The following is a 21,120-nucleotide window of genomic DNA, read 5'->3' on the forward strand; positions in this document are numbered from 1 at the left end:
AATATAACCTCCTATTAATCTTACCATGTTATGAATATAATGAGAACAGTATAGGATTTAACTAACTATGGGTTTGTTAAAAATTACACTGATCGAAATACTAAAATAGTTTGTATCAGGATCCTGGAATGTATTTTTGAAGCACCCTAAATAAACTGCCAACTTGATTTTAGCGTTAAATGCATTATGGAGTAGACATTTTGACATGCACAACAGAGACGATACCTAGCTGATCATGAGGTGAGCCTTTAAATATAACTCTGTATGTAGTAAGGAATAAAGCTCCTTCTGCAGGGAGAATGTGAGGGCCTCCAAGCAATCCTCCAGTTGCTTCCTCTCTGCCATCAGGATCCAGGAGCACACGGAGACCTTCACACACAAACTCTTCCCCAGGTAGCAAAGCAGGCCGTAGAATCTTGGGCTGAGCCCAAAGACAAGATTTTTTTAAAAAGCAAAAACATGTTGCATGCTACAGGTGTCAAACTGCAATGTTTTGATTGGAATTACTGCAATATACATTTGTAGAAGACAAATTCTATTATAAATTGGCTTATTTTGTTATCAGATTGTTTTTGAAAAAAGGACTGTGCAATAAGTTGACATTTTCCTCTCTTTTTGCAGGCACAGTATCCCACAGCAGGTTTAGTCTTTCCAGTGCAATTTTAGCAGCAAGATTTTAAATAAAAGAGTAGCTTATTTACACAGAAGTGATTCCTGCCTACGCATCACACCAAAACTCAAGAGAGGTCTATAAGGTATGCACGTTACATATAATTCCATTATCCTCTTAAAAGGATTTCTTTGCCAAATGAAGCCACTGAAGCTAGGAGTTTTTTGTTTGTTTGTTTAGGTGAAGAATGATGTAGGGGAAAGGGGTCTTCAACTATTTTTCACTTTCCCCTTCTGTTTTCCACAGAGAAAGCTACTCCTGGCCTGCTTTAATCTCTACTATGTTAAAAAAAATACAGGCACCTGTAAGTTTTTCCTAGCAGGGACAAGAGCAATCAACACAAGGATGGTGCTGTTCAGAAAAAAAAAATGGCAGGGGGTCTATAGAATTCCTCCCCACCCCCTGCACAATTCTCCCTCTAGAAAAAGAATGTGCACTAACTGTAATGGAAAATGGAAAAATAGTTTTAAAACTTTTACAGAACTACTCATAACATGCTAGTATGATTCATGATCAGGGATGTCCCCAGAAGCAGTTGTGACCCCGTGTTTTGTGGGAAGAATGGGCCACAGACAGGATAAAAATAATAACTGTCAGCGAAAGGCTCCCTCTTCTTATGAAAGAAGAAAGGTTTTAACAATTAGAGTTTCTGCTTCTCAAATATATGAGGGAAAACATGATCTACTTAGGCAGCCTTTGACTTTGGAATGATGGTCAGTCATCAGTGGACATGTAATAATATCTAGATTTTGTTCAAGGGTTCGGCTGCTATTTTCTCTAGTACATATTTATTTATTTATTTATTTATTTATTTTTATACCACCCCATCCCCAAAGGGCTCTGGGCGGTGTACAACATTTAAAACACAATGTAAGTAAATAAACATTTAAAAGCAGCGATAAAATTCCCAGTGCGTTTACCAAATATAAAACTCAAGGTTTAAATTTAAATTTAAAATCAAGATATAGGGTGGCATCCAGCATTCCAATAATATAAAATCCCTCCCTCCCCACGGTAGAGGGAGGCATGGCGAGTCTCATTAGATGTTTGGTGGCCCAGATGTTAAGGGCCAAGGAATTTCATGAAACAATAGCCAAGGGACTTATTTATTAAATATTTCAAACTTCTTTGCCATTCTTTTTAAGTTTTCCAAATGCCATCTCAGTTATATTACAAAAAGGAAAGCTGAAGCTATCAAATTGGCAGAATAACCATAATTCAAAATATTTGCCTTCTGTATTGGTGGCAATCTTCTACTTTCCCGATGGACTGCCTCCAGGGTCTCAATGTGCATTGCTACAATTCCTGGGAAGAAACAACACCATAAATAAGCATAGCACAGGAGAATAAAACCAACTGAAATAATTCTACCATTCTAAAAATCTACCATTGCTTCCAGAAAGCTCAGAGTAGAGCTATCATGTGACTATGTGGACACTGATGGAATAAAATTAGAACTGCAAACCCTTATTACCAACTAAAAATAAACAAAACAAACAAAAGCAAAAAAAGGTATTTCCAAAATTTTTTTTGGGAGGAAAGCAACAAGAAACAAAAATTAAAGAGTTCAAGAGTTGAGCCTGGTTCTTTGTACCTGGTATCATACAGTGAAGACTTCTGATGTGATCCTGTGTCACGCCACTTTCCGTACAAACCTTGTCTATGAATCTGGTAATGAAGCGCACAACTGCATTGGCAATATCATTGTTCTCAGAATCCTCAAATCCACTTTCAGTGTCATAGCTCTCCGCAACACTTCCAGCAATACTGGGAAAGAAATTCCATTTAGTTAAATTCATGCTTATCTTAAAATAAATGACACACATTTCTATGCAAAAAGAACTTGAAAACTGACACATACTCTAAAAAAATTATTCAGGTGCAGAATATCTATTGCTTTGTACAACATTATTTTACTCAGTATGTATTTGTAAAAGGCATACATTTATTCAACTATTTCAATTTCCAGTATGTCATGCCCAGCTGCGCTGACTTCTAGATGACTGCTAGAGTTAATATTCTAATTATTTTAATGCAAGTTTTGCTTACACACCTATTTGTGACAATGCTGTTGCTTCCACTCTCCCAGTCTCCTGCTGCAGTGGTTCTCAACAGCTTATTTTTACTTGTGTCCAGTGGCACTAACAGATAAACCATGAGGTTTGCAAAATGAATAGCTTGGCTAAAAACCATGCTTTCCTCACTCTGTACCAACTGTTGCTGAGTGTCTTTACTAAGTGTTGGCCACAGATGCAATTGTTCAGCAGCCAAATCCATGGCTGTTTTTTCTTGTGCTTGGCTGTCAGAATTTTTTTCCTAAGGGAGAAAATAAAAGATAAAACAGTATTATATTTGTGACTTTTTTTGTAAGAAGTGTTTCTAGTGGAGGAATAAATAGAGGAAGACATTGCACATAAGCTATCCAGATAACGAATGTTTGAACTGCAAGCTTCTGTTATACAGAACATTATCTTTCTCCTCCTTACCCCTCACCATCTTGGTCATGCCACTGCTTCCTTGGAGAACACTGTTTTTGAACACAACTTCTGATTTCATTACATTCCTGCAGATTGGGAAGGTAGCATGGGAAGGTGGCTAAGGTGAGAAGGCTGCCTGAAGCACGAACCAAAAAAGGAAAATTGCTCCCACAATGTTGTTGGGTTTTTTGGTTCATGCTTCAGGCAACATTCCCTTCTATATCAAAAACCCAGTGAAAGAACCAAAAATATGAGGGTCAGAAATGGCAAGAGACTCAATTCATCAAAATCCCTGAAAGGTTACAATCAGTCCAACCCAGAAGAGGGGGGGGATCCCCTTCTGGAAGTGGCGCAGGCTTATGCTGGCAGATTGCCCTTCCTAGGTAACATACCCTGGAAGAGGGGAAAATCTGCTAGCACCTGGCCACCACAGGGCCCTGGAATGCTGGGTCATAGCACCCAGCTCTGAGTTGGTGTTCCAGAGTCACCTCAGCATGGCGGGGGTGTTCTCAGGGGTTGAGCCAACCTTAGTTGGCATCCACTACCCATACAGCCCTCTTGTGCCAGCAGACCAAGCCTTGAAGATACATCACGTTTTCCATGGCATATCTCTGCTTTCCCTTATGGGAGATTTAAAGTTTGGGTTTTTTTTTTTAAAAAAAATGGACTCCCTGCGCCACAGAAAAGCCCTCTGAGGGGGGTGGGTGGGGGTGGGAAGCACTGGATGGAGCTGAAAATGTCTGAAAATAGAACTCCTTTTATGAACTGCTTAAACAATAGCAAAGTGGATACTAGGCCAATAGATGAGAGGAGAGAGTTCTACATGTGGGGTACAAAAATAGCCTTTCCTTATATTTACTCATCTAGAAAGATGGGAGCCCACAAATCTACATATTGAACTATTTAAAAAAATTAATAACCCAGTGTCAGAATAATAATGAATAATAAGAGTATAATTGTGCCAAGAAGGCTGGTTTTTATAGATTTATAGACCTATGCAGCACCAGTTTTGTTTATTTGGGGTTTTCTGTGCAGTTTTGTAGTACATGTTGATATTACTTTTAACTTTCAAACACTTGGCACACATGCGCACGCACGCACGCACGCCACACAGAATGTTCTCAGCAACATATTCCCCAGGACTATAAGGCTGCAGAGAGCCCAATTCTTTTAGTCTTTATCGGGTTGCCAGGAAATGTACATTTTACTGAGAAGGCATGTTCTATCGCATTTCATTACAAGACAGTTACGCCATGTCTATACTATAAGTAATTGAGGAACAAAATCCCTACTCTAAGTACACCTGAGTCATGGGGCATATGCTGCAACATACACAATCCACCTTATATCACACCCTGTAATTTCTGCAGAAAATGTGTAGGTGCATTATTGGCATATAAAAACAGGTGCATAAATACAGAAAGCATTCATCAGAGTTGTGCAGTTTACTAATTTTATTTGTACAAATGGTTTTTTTTAAAGTTCTAAAAGGTGAAAGTTAAGAAGAAGGGCAAAAGAGTCAAAGAACAAAGGACCAGAGGATGAACATAAAGCCACACTAAATGGGAACTAAATTAGGTTGCAGCAGTGACATGCCTTACAGTTCTGCACTGGAAATAAGACTACAAAGAAATTCAGAAGAGTAGGAAAGCTTCTTATTTGTGCTTGAAAATTCAGACGCCTCAGGCAAAGGACTGATGTCCATAGTCATGTTTTTATGTGTACTGTAAACAGATGTATCAGTAAGTGGCTAGAATGTGTGCTTTTCTGAAATAATAATAACCAGATACACACACTGGATGTGTATTCAGATTATCAGTTTCTGAGGGATTTTTTCCCCCGATTTGTATCTGAGATACCATTTATGTTCCCACAAGCTTGTCATTGGCTATTTCTTCTTACAAGTATCATCATGTTCTCTTAGCACTCCAACATGATCTGTTTTCCTCTCCTGTACCTGTACTTAAGCCAGTGCCACTTTCAACATGTAGACATAAAAAGTCCCGACCTTACTGTTACAGTTCTCCTTTGTTTTGAAGGGCTCAGTTCTATAAATATTGTTGCCCACTTGCCCTTTGTTTCTCTCAAGTTAGTTTTTGGCTACCATGGAACAAACATATAATTGTATTTTTGATTTAAGAAATCAAATTTAGGTGATTGCAGCTCACACCTCACTGTGGAGGAACATGAGGTGAGGCAAGTTTTGAGGGCTGTGAATCCAAGGAAGGCTGCTGGACCGGATGGTATTCCCGGTCGGGTGTTAAAGGAATGCGCTAACCAACTGGCTGGTGTTTTTACTGGGATCTTTAATCGATCTTTATCCCAGTCCACCATTCCATCTTGTTTGAAAGCTTCCACCATTGTTCCACTATCAAAGAGATTTCCTGCTGACAATCTTCAGGATTATAGACCAGTGGCACTCACCCCCATCATCATGAAGTGTTTTGAAAAACTGGTCCATAGGCATATTAGTTCTTGCCTTCCAGATACATTTGATAAACATCAGTTCGCATATCGGACTAATAGATCTACGGAGGATGCCATTGCCATTAGCCTCCACACAGCTTTGACGCATCTGGAACAGCAGGGGAATTATGTGCGAATGCTCTTTGCGGACTTTAGTTCCGCATTTAATACACTCTCGCCACAAAGACTGGTGACAAACTTGTGGATCTTGGCCTCTCACATTCAATCTGTGTGTGGATTAGGGACTTCTTGTCTGGACGTTCCCAGAGGGTTAGACTGGGAAATCGGGTTTCCTCAGTTCTTACTCTAAATATGGGAACGCCACAGGGCTGTGTGTTGGAGTCCTTTTACTGTTCACCCTTTATACATATGATTGTACTCCTGTCTATCATAGTAACACCATTATCAAATTTGCTGATGACACAACGGTGGTGGGGCTCATCTCTGGAGGGGATGAGTCTGCCTATTGGAATGAAGTGGACCGACTGCTCTCATGGTGCAGGGAAAATAACCTGGTTCTTAACACTAACAAGACAAAGGAGCTTATAGTGGACTATAGAAGGAATAGCTCAGAAATTCAGCCCTTGACTATAAATGGAGATCAAGTGGAGCGGGTGGCTAGTTTTAAATTTCTGGGCGTTATGATTAAAGAGGATTTGACCTGGGGAGTACAGACTGCCGCGGTGGTTAAGAAAGCCCAGCAAAGACTGCACTATCTGAGACTTTTAAGGAAGCAGCAGCTGGATGGAAAACTCCTGGTGTCCTTTTACCGCTGTGCTATAGAGAGTGTCCTAACCTACTGCATCTGTGTATGGTTCTCCAGTTGCACAGTGGCGAATAGGAAGGCGCTCCAAAGGGTGATCACCACTGCACAAAGGATTATCGGCTGCCCTCTTATCCTTGGAAGAAATCTATAATGCCCGAAGCCTAAATAAAGCCCAAAATATTCTGAGGGACCCGTCTCATCCAGCACACTCTCTTTTTAAACTGCTACCATCTGGCAGACGATACAGGGCCCTCAGAACTAGGACAAAGAGGTTTAGAGACAGCTTCTACTCTAGAGCTGTGGCTATGCTAAACTCCGCTGCTTCATATTGATGTATTTGGGGCTGTGTAGGGATGGGTGGAGGATGATGATGTATGAGTCTGAAATTGTGTGCATCGAAGAATGCTGCTGTAAATTTCGTTGTGCGTGCACAATGACAATAAAATGCTTATGCTTATGCTTAAAAGGAAGGGAATATTTTTTTACAGGAAAAGTCAGATTTGAAGCAGAGCTAGAAACTGGTGGTGCATGAAAAACGCATTCCAGAGCTGTTGCTAATCAATCATAATAAGACTAGTCATAAAGTATGTTATGCAACAAAATACAATGAGTTCTAAAACTGTGAATCGTTGCCAATGTGCCTTGGATGTACTTCTGTCAGCCCTCCATTTGCATACCTGAGCAGCTCTTTTAAAAGTAAGTCATCACCAATACACCTTGTCTTTATATAGCTATTCTAAACAAACAAGATATTCTGGAAATAAGATAACCCTAATTCTTTAACACTTTTCAATATGTTAAGTATTTTTTAAAGTTCTGATCTCATTATTTGCTACTAGTAGAACTAATATGACAAAAATTCCAAAGATTTATGAGCACAGCCTTTGACATTTTAAAAAGGATTCAGGAGACAACTGAAGAGCTAGATTTGAGTCTAGTAGCACCTTAGAGACCAACAAGATTTTGGGGATATAAGCTTTCAAGAGTCAATGCTCCCTCCATCAGAGACAATCAAGAATGGAGGTCCCTGAGACTTTATATCGCAGTCAGAAAGTGGGAGGGATATTGCAAGAAAGGAGTCAGGATGCAAAGCTACAATGCAAAATCTAACCAGCATGATTGGAGAAGGGGGAAAATGTTTAGGGGCAACTAACAGGCAATCATGCTATGGAAGGTAGGTCAACTTGTTTTTAAATTAGGTAGGTCAACTTGTTTTTTGAATATGAAAAATGCCCACACAGAATCATATTACTTTTATCTTTTCCTTCCAACTATGATACAGCAATGAGACAGGAACATTTAACATTAATATAGATTAGAAAAAAATTGTGACAACATGACTGAAAGCCAGGATTCAGAATTGTTTCTCCCAAATTGTAGGGTTTATTCCACTTCTTATGTACACAGGTATATATTAGCGCAATACGTTCTATTATGAAGTACCTTTAACCAGCTTCAGTTGGTTCATCAGCTGCTATGCTTTTCCTGGCAAAGCATAAGGTAAAATACATTACCTTTCCTGGAAAAGCATAACCTGGCCACAGGTATTTATGCTTTGGTAAGGTTCAGCTTAGATTACTGCAGTGCACTTTTATGAAAAGCATACGGAAATTTCAAGTGGTTCAGAATACAGCTATCAGGGCTTTTCATTACTCAAAGAACTTTACCAGCTTCCAATTTGTTTCCAAGCAGAATTAAAAAGACTGATTTGACCTATAAAAACCTAAATGACCTGCAACAGGCTACCTGAAAGACTATCTGCTCCCATTTAGATTTGCCTGGGATCTCAGATCCTCATTGGAATCTTGTTTCTGAAGAACAAGTGAACTCAGGGACAAGATCACTTGTTCCTGAGTGATCGGCTATCTGAAAAATTGAGTGGCTGGCAGAGACAGGGTTTTCTCTGAGACTGTGCTTTGTCTGTGGAACTCTCTTCATATCTGTCAGTGTGACGCGAAACATAACGATGTTTAGCCACCAAGAGAGTGTAGCTTTCTCAGATAGTCCATGGAATTTAGTTGGAAGCTTCTGCTGCCTTACCCAGTTGGTGCTACTTCAACTGGACATTAGTACTGTTTTTTACTTTTTACTTGTTTATACTTTTTCGACGTCATTTTGTTAGTTTAGTAGGTTGAAAACACATTACCTTCTGCTTTAAGTGTTGTGGATGATTGTCTTCCTTAGCTGAGAGGTAGAGGGAACGGATTTGATTTTGCACTTCACTATAAAATGTTGTTTCCCAGAACTGCTGGTTAGCCCATATTGGGTGATCTTGCACACAGGTATAAGCAAACTGACTGACTCCTGGTGCCAATTTCTGAAAGCACAATGGATAGGAATTTCATATAAAATTAATCTGTAGAATAATTTTCTAGAGAAAAAAACCAACAATGTACTAATATTAAAAACCATTAATAAATTGATAATTTCAGTCATTTTTAAAGCAAGCAATCCTAAGTATGTATGTGCATATATATCCAGAGGTAAATTCTTTCCCATATATTTTGATGAGTGATGGCAGAAATGAAATAATGAAATAATGGCTTATTCATACCTGAAGACAGTCTCTCAAAGAATCTTCACTCTTGAGACTTGTTCTTCCAGAATGAGACACAGCTCATGGGAGTTAAGGCTCAGAAGTGAGAAGCAGGGGATGATAGTACCTAACCCCTTCCCCCAGTTTAAAATATGCAAAACATAGCTTAGTTGTCACATACACTCTAGTTTTGCATAATGTTGGAACCTTAAATTTGTATCTACAACTGTACTGAAAACAGCTTTACAAAGACATCAAGACATTACTGTAGAGTTGTAACAGTCCCTGGCACACATGTCCCTTTCTTGTGTCTTACCATATTCTCTGAATTTATAGGTTCTTATAGTGCTTCAAACTATACCATGAGAAAAAAGGTCCCGAGAGCATGACCTGTGCTGTACTGCGACAGATTTATCTAATTAGTGGTTAGCACAAATATCTACTTGATAGAGTCCATGATAAGTAACTAATTTATCAAATAAATTTTTATTTTGTAAGGACATGATTAAAAGTCTAAGCTACATGAAGAAATAAGAAATACATTGGCAAGTACCTTTAACTGAATCACCAAGTACAACGAAAACACTATCTTATCTTGTACTTTTTATTCCATCTTTCCTCAAGGTGCTCAGCATAGTATTCATGGTTCTTCTTTACTCTTTTTATCTTCATAACAGCTCTCTGAGTTAGGTTAGGAGGAGAGTGACTAGTCCAATATCACTGAGTAATATTTGAACCTTGATCTCCCAAATCTTACTTTATAATGTGATCCACTGGAAGAATTCATGGAAGGCGCTGATGGAGATGAAATTTCTCTTTCTTCTCCTTCCTGAAGAAGCCAGTTTTTGTACGCTCAGAATTGTTGACTATGTGACAGAATTGTTGGTTATGGTTGTAGGTTAAAATACAAACTAAACTATTAGGCCCACTAGGCAGCCTCTCAGGGTTGGTATGACCAGCAATTCTACAGGAATGGCAGGATACAAAAAATGTAACATCTAAATATCAATCAATAATTTATTATGGTCATGGACCAGTGGAATAAACGATACATTGAGTGATTATATAGATATATACATACCCTCCACTGAAATATAGATCAAAAAAAGGAAATACGTGTTACTAAATTAACGCTATGTCTCAGTGGACTTTGGCAGCTGCACAGAATCTGGAAACGCTATCTGAGGCTTCATATTCAATGTTTGCAATTCCTGCATTCCTTCAATCTTCCTGGAATTTTTGGAGGATGTGTGTAATAAATGTATATCTAAGGTCATCACACAAAGGGCAATGCAGCAGCACATATCCAGCCATTTTAATTTTCCCAGTAGTGCAAGGGCACAACCCTTCTGAAGTGGCATACCACTGTATCTTTTTTCTAATAAGGCAGATGGAAGAACATTGAGATGGGCCAGTATTAAAGCTGTCCTATGTTCAGAAATCAATAAATATGCTAAATAGTTTGACAACACCAATTTCTTGTCCCTGAAGTGATGGTATTTTCCAGCGGGACTTAAATGGGTGTTGAAGTCTGATGTCCCAAACCATTTGTTTAATTTAAAATGTAGCTTTGGAATAATCCAAGACTATTAGGCTACCAAGAGACTATCCAATGGATCATCAACTAATCTACTGCTACAACATTCTTCAAAAGGTTGCATGTATTCTAGAAACATTTTCTTTCAAATTAACTTGCTTTTTGAGGTTCTGAATGCCTACCTACATTATAGTGTTGTACTTCTTCCTATAGAAAAGAACTAAATTCTGAGCAAATTTATTTCAGATAACTTTTAAATTTTATTTTATCAGCTGTTAAATCATAACGTTTACACTAAAAGTTTATAGCTTTCCTTCAAAACCAATTATCATTTCTAAATTATTTAAAAAGTTTCCCCATTTTATATTTACATACAGCCTTTCTGAAGTTAACCATCAAGTGCTTTATATTAAAAATAAGATCAGTTTAACCAAAATGCAACCAGTAGAGGGCAATGCATTTCTGTGGAAATAACCCTGCATTTCCCATATATTAGGACTATTAACAAAACTGACATGCCTTTTTTGGATGCCATGTCATTGCCACCTCAAAGTCACAGAGTGCCTCTCTTTGCTCCCAGATTTGTTCATAAGAAGATCAAAACTATACTTCCTTCTTCATACCATTTCCAGGCTTTGCCATTATCCTGCACTACAGCTACTTCCCTCCAATAACTCATGTATAATTAACCCTAAACGAATGCTCTCTGTCTCTCTATTCTTGGTTCAAGTTGGTTCCATATGGGGCCAAAGAGACCATGTAACCCATGGTGAGAGGTAGTGGTGGTAGATGAGGTCTGTGAAGTATCTTCTTTATGCCACAGTGAATTCAATAATCTTGTCTTGGTTTTTAAAGCTCACTGCTATTATGATTTGAGAGTCTGGGTGCTCTTATGAACAGGGAAAACACATATGAAGGAGTGGTTTGTAGGTTTAACAAGATAAACCCAACAAGCATCTGTAGACTTCTCCGCACTGACAGTGACTCTTTTAATCACTTTCCCCCAGTTCTATAAACTTCTAGACTATTTTGTGGTCTATTCTCCCTCAAATCATAGAAGGATGTGCACTTATCTTAACTTATTCTGTAGCACATCTACTACATACAGATACAATACGATATTCTTGCTGGACTGACGTTTGTGGGAATAGCTCATAAAACTGAAGTTAACTTGGATTTATCTATGTGGAAAGCCCTATGATTCTTCTATGGGTCTTGTTTTAGAGATTAATGCAAATCTGTGAATTTATAAACTGATTCTTGCATGTCTGTGTACACACACATAAACAGTTTTACAGTTCTCTCCTTTAAAATTAAGTGAACTTATTGCATAATAGATGTCCAAATGTCAGTATATAATATTATCTGATGCAAACAAATAATGGATATGGACAATAAGGCTAAATGCACAGTAAATTTTATACACACATATTCATATTCTTAATTAGACTAGGCTAGATTGAGGCTATTTTTTCATTTTCATATGTTTGACTGTTCAGTCCCAACTCAATCTTAACACTTATTCAGACATCTCAATAATACTACAAGGTGTGAATATTTACCTTACGTTTTCAATCTCTAGCCTCAAGATCCCATTGCCCTTTCATTCTATTCTTATCAAAATAACGTAAAGGCCATTTTTGCCAAGAGCATAGTTGGTGCCAAGTTATAAAACCTCAGCAGGGAACATACTAGATTTTCTGACATAACTTTATAACAATCATGGTGTGAATGGCACTACTATTATGTATAAGACTTGTCTACCAATTTCAACATGCTTAAAAAAAGGATAATATATTAAAAATGAAAACTATTTGAGATCCTATACATTTATGCAAATTATTATAAGGAAATAGCTCCCAGATGAAATTGTGCTTAGAACTGACTTCATCATTAAGAAAAGATGATTTCCCCCATAAAACTTCCAAGATCTCTGAAATAATTTATCATTCCTTTAACAGGATCCACAGGATCCTGATGATCAAACAACAAAAACCAGAGTAACTATTACAGCCCATAAAATGTGTGTTTGTGGGGGTGTTGGTTGAAATCTTAGTTGAAATCTAAGGCTCTAGTGCTGATATTCATGAACACTGATTGCAGATTCATTTTTGTCTACCCCTGTCAAGCTCCTATAAATGCTGTAACAAGATGGAGGATCAATAGTGGTGGAAGCCAAGGGTGTCTTCATAAATAATTGGAGGGAGCTAGATCAATTGAGACCTCTTGCTGACTAATTGGAGTTATTATGTGTCAGGATGCATTAAAAAAGTAAAGTTAGGATTTAGAGTAGGAAAGTGTCCCCCTGTTCCCCATCAATACTTATGACGGAGGCAAGATGGCTGCTGATAAAAAGCTGACTTCTGAACCTTCTTTGCTCTCATCTATTTTAACTAACGATAGAGTGGAAAGAGAACTACAATGGCTGGAATATAAATTCCCTCCCCCATTCTGACTGGCACAAAGAAAATGAATGAAATAAGATTACATTAATTGAAGGAGAAATGCTTTCAGGTAGAAAAACTAATTTGTGCTGAATGGGTGGAATTTAAATGGAATATATTAAGATACATCATTGAAGTAATTGGGAGGGTTGATGTTTGCAGCTTGTATTCCCACTTGTCATATACTCAACTTGTACTGCTTCAGGTAGGCATGCCAAGGCCCCTGCCAAGGCCTCTGCCAGGAGCCACTGAGACTGCCACCAAGCCCAGCACAGTTCCTAGGCTGCGTCACCACCAGCCTCAGGTAAGTGCTTTCTCTGTGTTTGTACAGACAATGCCTTTTTAACTTGGGAGGTGGGATTCAAATCCACTGTTAGTTTTTTACTTTTCAGATTTTTCTGCAAATTGGGGGAGTACCCCAAGTATGAGGAAACATCATTTGTGGTGAGTATGCCCACTAACTGCAGATTTAGTTATCCTCAGATAGGTTGCACACTTGGGAATTAGATATATAGATGTCTGGAGGAGTGGGGGACAGAACTGCAGAAAGTAAGGGGGAAAGCATTGATGTGCCCACCTATACTTCTCTGAGCAAGCTGCCAAAAGAAAGGGGGTGGGGAATCTTGACGCACCTGTGGAGACTGTTCCAGGCAAGCCACTGTGAGTAGGAAGCAAGGGAAGACAAAATGGTAATTGCTTTTGCAAGTCTCTTGTGGGTTCTCACTTATAGAGCTATATTTCCCAAAATTCCATAGAATAAAAGAATGACTGTTAGTATGTCTGAAGAACAGACATGCCCTGAGGTATGTGGTGAAGGGAGGCAGAAAGAGACAGGGACACTAATATTAAAAAAGGTGGGGAGATCTCATGTTAGATGTTGGGTTAGTTCTCAGGTCTGAAAAGGTTATCATCTTGAATGGGTATGGCATCAATATAAGTCATGTTAGCCATAGGTTCACTCATTAGGATATAAATCCCACTCTGTTGAATGGATTTACTTCTGAGTACACATGCAAAGGAAATGTATTGCCGAACCCACTGAAAGCAATAAAACAATTTAGGTAAAATAATTTGTTCCACATGTTTCAATGGGATTTACAGCCCCATTCAGTGTGTGTGTGTGTGTGTGTGTGTGTGAATCTGCACTTACCCTGATGGGGGGGGGGCAATTCTGCTGGCTCTCAGGCGCTGCCACCCCTGGGTTCAGGAATGCTGTGCAGGATGCTGTGGCAGCACCCCTGTGCTGCTGCCACTGTTGGAGTAGGGCATGGCTAGGGGAGGGGCCAGCTGTAGTTGGCTCCCTCCTGGTTGTTTGCTGCTGTATGCTGGTGGCATTTCAGATGTAATTTACCGAAAATGGCCATTTCAGACATAAGGCACCAAAAACAGTGGCTTAAATCTAAAAAGTCCTTAGGGGCTGCTGGATGGCAAGGAGGCCTAGTCTGTTTCGAGAATGGTGGGGAGTCTCTCTGGGAGTAGGTGTTCAGTGTAGCCACGATGTCACGGTTCAGTGCCAGGCCTGTGGATGGGACTGCCCATCATAATCAGTTGGATATGGGTCTATATATTTTAACAAATTGTTTAACAAATCTTTTTTCAAAAATATTTTATTGATATAAATTAATAATAAACAAGGTTAAAGATCTAAATAGAACTTTCAATGGATGGAATATGCTGCCAAGTAGCAGCTGACATATGGCAACTCCACTGTAGTTCTGGGATGTAATTCCATGGGATTTTGAGTGAAGGGAATGAATGACTGTATCGGCACCAAAATTTCAGGGTATCATCTGGAGATGATGGCACCCCCCCCAAGTTTGGTGCAGTTTGGTTCAGGGGGTCCAAAGTTATGGACCCTCAAAGGGTAGCCCCCATCTTTTTAGCAAAGAATGGGGAATGGGGCACCCCCTTTGAGGGTTCATAACTTTGGACCCCCTAAACCAAACTGCACCAAACCTGGGGGGTACCATAAGGACAGTTTCCAGATGATACCCTGAAATTTTGGTGCTGATACATCCCAAAATGCACCCCCTGCAGGAACATCCTAGAAATTTGCCCAAGAATCTTTGTTCTGCATTGAGTTTTCTGCATTGCTGTCAATGGGGGTTGCAGGCTGGGGAGGCACATTTCTGAAGGCATAGTCTCAAAACTTTCATGGTCTCATCAGGAGACTTCCCTAATGATACCTCCCAGGTTTGGTGCAGTTTGGTTCAGGGCGTCCAAAGTTATGGACCCTCAAAACTGTAGCCCCCATCTTCTATTAGCTCCCATTGGAAACAATTTGGGAGTCCATAACTTTGGATTCCTTGAATCAAACCTCACCAAACCTGGGGAGTAGCATGACAGTCTCCTGATGATATGCTGAAATTTTGGTGCTGATATGTCTAAAAATGCACCCCCTGCAGGCACCAATGTCCTGGTGCAAAAAAAAATGGTCATGGTGGAGTGGCCGCCCATGGGGGGGGGGGCATCCAACTCAGGTTTTGCCCAGGGCTACAGTTTGCCCAGGGCTGCCTCGTTACACCCCTGTGTTACAGTGATGAGCAGTCTTAGAAAGAAAGGAAGAGATGCTCCAAAAGCATCTTAGGAAAACTTAGACAAACTAATTTACATATTATATAAAACTAATCTGCTTCATGGAATGTTCTGCTGCAGCATTCCTTTTGACATCAACATGATAATGAATTAGCATAAGACACTTTCAACAAAAGGGAAACATTTTACATCAAGTATAATGATGGTGTTATTCACATTTTAAACAAATTCCAACTGTTTTAGTAATGGTAAATAGAAAAATTGTTTTCTGCCCCCAGAGGCTGTAGTTTGTCCACTTTCATAGGCCATTACTATGAATCACATGCATAGGATTAATTACATTTATCAATTCAAAATTTAACTTGAAAGAAGATTGTGAGATGTTTGTTGCTGAAGAACAATAATATACTTTTCCAGACCACAAGTATGCATCCAGTATACTAATTTGTATACTGCACTTAAAGCTGAAAGCTGAGTCTGTGGATTTCTTCAGTCATATCCTGATTACTCAGGTTTGTTAAGAGCATAGTCATTAGATATTAAACATTGGTATTTTCTGGACAGTCAAAGAGCCACAATAACAAAAACTGTGCCTCGCTAATTTAATTACAATGTATAGCACTACCTAGACAAAACTTTGTGTCATGGATGTTTTGAAAGATACAAGAAACTAAATGGATTGTACTGTTATCTGTTTACCAAAGCATATTTACTTGCAACTTTTAAATATTTTATATTGTTAATATTTTAAATGGAATCCATTTCATGGCTAGCTTGATTAGACTGCAGTATGGCAGAAAATACAGTATCTACAGATAGAAAAATAACTTCCAAAGATTCTTCCTTTTCTAATTTGCAAATAGCTTGCAGATGGGATATTTTGTGCTTTTGGGAAAGTCACGTTCTCCAAGAAGAAAGTCACACAGTTACTAGACATTTATGGGGGAAGGAGGAGCAGGCTGCTTCATGGACCGCCTCTTTCATCATAAGAGTACTGTTTGAAGCCGCAAACATAGTAATAGTTGATGGGAAAATTACAAATTTTAGCTGGGTTTAAAAAAGGGGTACAAAGCACTACTAATAACTAAAGTATAAATGTTTTTCTTTATTGATTGATCACGATGAAGGACAGCTGCAGGTGTTTCTGGAGGACGATCAATGTTCAATCCCTTCCAATTGGGCTTTCAGTCTGGCCATGGGACGTAGACCATGCTGGTTGCCATTAAACATAAGCTCTGGATGCAGCTAGACTGAGGCGGGTCAGCGTTGCTGGTGTTATTAGATTTCACCACAGCGTTTCACACAGTCGATTCCGATTTTTTGACCCACTACTTTGCCAATGCTGGGATCCAGGGTACGGCCTTAAAATGGCTGACCTCATTTCTCCAGGACTGGGGAAAGCAAGTGACACAAGGGGAGGGGGAAGTCCCAGAGGCATCCTCTCCCCCCAATGTTGTTTAACATCTACATGCAAACCCTGACACAGTTTGTTTGAAGCTTTGGGTTGAGTTGTCACTAGTATACTGATGACACTCAGCTTGTTCTGTTGATGGATGGATAGCGAACTGTTGCCCCAGATATTCTGGCACAGTGTCTGGAGACCATGGTTGATTGGTTGGAAAACAGAAGATTGAGGCTACATTGAAGATGGAGGTTCTTTGGCTGGGTTGGGGCGGTCCGATGGAGGGCTTCCAGATGCCAAGATTTGGTGATGCGACATTACATCTAGTCACATCTGTTAAAAATCTGGGTGTGTCTTTGGAATCCTTCCTTTCTATGGAGGTCCAAGTCACCAATACAGTGAGGATTGCTTTCTACCATATTCAGCAGGCTAGACAGCTGGTCCCTTACTTATCCCATCCTGATTTAGCCACACTGATCCATGAGATGGCCACCTCTACTACTGTAACTCGCTTTACACAGGACTGCCTTAAGACTGACTTGGAAACTAACACTGGTCCAGCGGCTAGACCAGGGGTAGGGAACCTGCGGCTCTCCAGATGTTCAGGAACTACAATTCCCATCAGCCTCTGTCAGCATGGCCAATTGGCCATGCTGGTAGGGGCTGATGGGAATTGTAGTTCCTGAACATCTGGAGAGCCGCAGGTTCCCTACATCTGGGCTAGACGCTCCACTGGCATATCGGTGAGACAGCATATAACACCTGTGCTTTGGCAGCTGCAGTGGAATTCCGAATCAAGTTCAAGGTTTTTGTAATAAACTTTAAGACCCTGAGAGGGACCATCATATCTGTGAAACTGCATTACCCCATATTGACTGGGGAGGATGCCTCGATCCATCAATAAAAATCTCCAGGTAGTTCCTGACCCCAGGGATGTGCTATTGGCCTTGACCAGAACCAGGGATTTTGTGCCCTGGATCTGGTCTGGTTGGACTCTCTACCAGCTAACATCAGGATCCTGCAGGACCTTAAACAGTTCTGAAGGGCCTGCAAGACAGAGATGTTCTGCCAGGTCTTTGGTTGAGGCCACTTGTATGTTCCAATGTCATCAGCCGCCCTCCCTATAATACAAATGTATTGTCACTCTGCATTGTCCTCTCCTGACTTTGCCCATGCTTGGACAGTTTTTAATGAGTATGTATACCAACAGGGCTGGGTGGACCTCATAGATTGGAATTTGTTTGCCATCTTGACTTTTTACAATAGGTATGTCTCAAGCTACATCTGCTTTTGAATTACTGCTGTACTAAAAGAACTGCAGATGTAGAAAAGTTTTTGGCAACAGCTTTATCCAACAACTGCACACTCCTGTTGACCACCTAATAACCTTTTCTATTGTTGTTATTGTTAGTCTGATTCTTGTTTTATCCTATGCCTAATAAAGGTAATGATGATGACGATAGGTATGTCTACTGATTTTATGTATTAGAAGGATCATTTTTAAATATGTTTGTATGCAGCCCTGAGTCCCGCCATTGATCAATGTCCAATGTATTAGCAGGGAATATGCTTTATTTTTGACTGATATTTAGACTGGGTATCAGAGAGTATGAAAGGATGGTTATTCTATATTAAAGCAGATGTCTAAAGCAAACATTTTTAGTAAGCTAAATCAAATCACTGTGAATGTTAACATTTCTCATAGCCATAAGTTTGCTGGCCCTCACTATCCTTTTGTGATTGCCAAGTGACAACATTCTTGACACTGAATTAAGGCCTGCAAGAAAAGCAGTGAAAAGTCCACTTTTCATACTAAAGCAGGGGACTCCAACATTTTCAAGCCTGCGGGCACATTTAGAATTATGAAGCAACAAAATGGCTGCCACGAGAAGGCTGCTGCAGGAGGCCAAGCCTTCCATAAAATGACAGCCATCACTTAGTTTCAGTAACACAATAAGATCCTTGTGTTGTGTTGGCAGGTGCCATGGCATCCAGGGCATCATGTTATGGACTCATGTACTAAAGAGCCTATAAATAGCAAAAGTGCTCTTTAGATTATAGCCACAGGTCCTTTCTTTGTTGAAGGAATTTTGACTGTGACAACCCATCAACTTAAATTCTCCTTAATTTACATAGTCTCATTTGATGCAGAGGAATTCAAACACATATGATAAATGTCCCAATAAAAATTACAACTTACCCTATAGAAAGCAGTTGTTAATGGCAGTAGTGCTGCAGCAATGTTATATTCTTCTGAAGTTGAACAATCCTTCATGGTCAAACCAAAACACAAAGAGAGATAGAATTAATAAAAAATTGTATCAATTAGTTCAGTTTTAACCCATATTATTAGTTTTTCCACCATACACTTTTTGCCAGAGTTTGTCACCTGGAACCCTAGTTAGTCATGGGACAAATGAATGCATAGTTCCTGAAACAAATGAGATATATTTCCTGAGTCAACCTAGAAACAGAAGAAGTCTTCTTTCTGAATGATGTCTGTTCTCAGCAACTAGCTAATAAACCATAATTTAGTGCACTGCACAAACAACAATTCAGTAGACGTGGCTCCTGCCAATAGGTTCACAGTTGGAAGTATACACTAAAGGACAGAAATTAAAGGAAATTTATAAACTTAAGTATGGAACCGATCCCCCTCCCAAACAACAAAACCTGAAAACAAAATAAAAAAACAAAAACCTGGCACATTTTGTGAATTTTAAACTCATGTAATCAGACACACCATTTTTACTTAGACTCTGATAGAATTTAATGGGAAGAAGAAAGACTAAGCAAAGTTTCTTGGTATGCAACTCTTTCAGTTCTCCCATTTAGCCACGCAGCACATCTGTGTGCAGACTACATTATCTGAAAATATACAGATTTGCTTTATTATGGTGTCAGATGCAATTATTGCTGAGCCCATTCAGTGAAGTCCTTATTCTGACAGTTGGGAACTAAGGCCTCAGGAACAAGTCTTCTGTCAGCTACTGGAGAACCTTTTAAACAGGAAATATTCAGGATTTAACCTGAGACCTCATGCATGCAAAAGATATACTCTACCACTAAATTACGAACATTTCACATTGTTCATCCCATTTGATGCTGGAGGTTAAGCATCAAACCATGGACAGAAATATAAAGGAAAAAATCAAGAGCATGTGAGAGAAAAAGAGGGGGGAGGTAAAAATAAAGCACATGAGAAAGAAAAATCAGAGTACGCACAAGGTGTTTGCTGCATGAAAGGGGCAAATGTCCGCTGCACCAAGATTTCTTGTATGGACATATTTCCTCTAACCCCGCTTTCACCTTCCACTCTCTCTGTGGCAAGCACTCCACTCCACTTACAGCACAATTTTAATTTTGCTTTGCTGCCAGAGTGGGACAGATCTGCCAGTGGGCACATCCTTGCCCCGAATCTCTTCCCTCTGCCCACAGTCAGCCCGCCTATTCTTCCCCCCCACTGCCTCATTCTGCTTTGCAGTTTGAAAACCACCATTACCCACCCCACTTCCTGCCATAAAAGACAATCAGTGTTTGGGCTAAGTGCATAGGTGCTATACTCAAGACTTTTAAAAAAATTGTTTGCTTTTTATGTCAATATATTGATCTATTGCTATATCAGTCTTTTGATATTGACCTATTGATAGGCTGATCTGTTAATAGATTGATATATCAATTTATTGATAAGATTAAAGATAAAAATTAAAGATTATATTAAAAATTAAAGAACTCATGCACGATAGAGAACCCACAAAACATCACCTCTCCTGGACGCAAGCAAAAAGCCAGCTGATGGGTAATGCCTGCCCCACTGCAAACAGGGCGGTGAGCAATAATTCAAAATATGTCCCAAAACAAAGAATTCCCAACCAATTCTCTTTGAAATCTTGGGAACCTGACTTTATGTAACCGGCCAGAGTGAACAAGAAATAGATGGATCCAATTGTTGAGAGATCATGATTGACCAGATATGTAAAACACTGCAAAAATAGGTACTATACAAAAATGGAATTAGTGAACTCTTGCTATCAGCTTTATAATCTTATAGAACAAAATAAACAAACAGATCAAGAAATTATGAGCACAGCAAGAACAGATGCGAAAGAAATCTATGAGCAAGGAAGGGGTTAGTTGAAGGTGCTGGATTCTGAGAAGAAAAAGCATAAATAAGGTTTAATTTCGACATGACCTAACTAATCAACTAAAAATATACTGATGATTTAAATCATACATCAACAACATCATGTCTACCATGAACCTAAGTATCTTTTTAGGTTGTTACAC

General features: G+C 39.4%; 1 protein-coding gene across 4 annotated transcripts in view; it reads right to left on the reverse strand.

Annotated features, from left to right (window-relative positions):
• Window positions 1-21,120, reverse strand: part of SBF2 (SET binding factor 2) — a 271,896-nt gene that overhangs the window by 56,871 nt on the left and 193,905 nt on the right. For all 4 annotated transcript variants that reach the window (XM_048486741.1, XM_048486740.1, XM_048486739.1 and 1 more), the window contains 6 exons: window positions 19,034-19,102; window positions 8,526-8,696; window positions 2,724-2,986; window positions 2,265-2,437; window positions 1,902-1,975; window positions 226-421 (listed from right to left, as the gene is read on the reverse strand). In XM_048486741.1, the coding sequence (XP_048342698.1) occupies window positions 226-421; window positions 1,902-1,975; window positions 2,265-2,437; window positions 2,724-2,986; window positions 8,526-8,696; window positions 19,034-19,102 (946 nt within the window). The remainder of the gene's footprint in view (window positions 1-225; window positions 422-1,901; window positions 1,976-2,264; window positions 2,438-2,723; window positions 2,987-8,525; window positions 8,697-19,033; window positions 19,103-21,120) is intronic.

This window comes from Sphaerodactylus townsendi, linkage group LG02 (genome assembly GCF_021028975.2).
Source record: "Sphaerodactylus townsendi isolate TG3544 linkage group LG02, MPM_Stown_v2.3, whole genome shotgun sequence".
Taxonomy (NCBI): domain Eukaryota; kingdom Metazoa; phylum Chordata; class Lepidosauria; order Squamata; family Sphaerodactylidae; genus Sphaerodactylus; species Sphaerodactylus townsendi.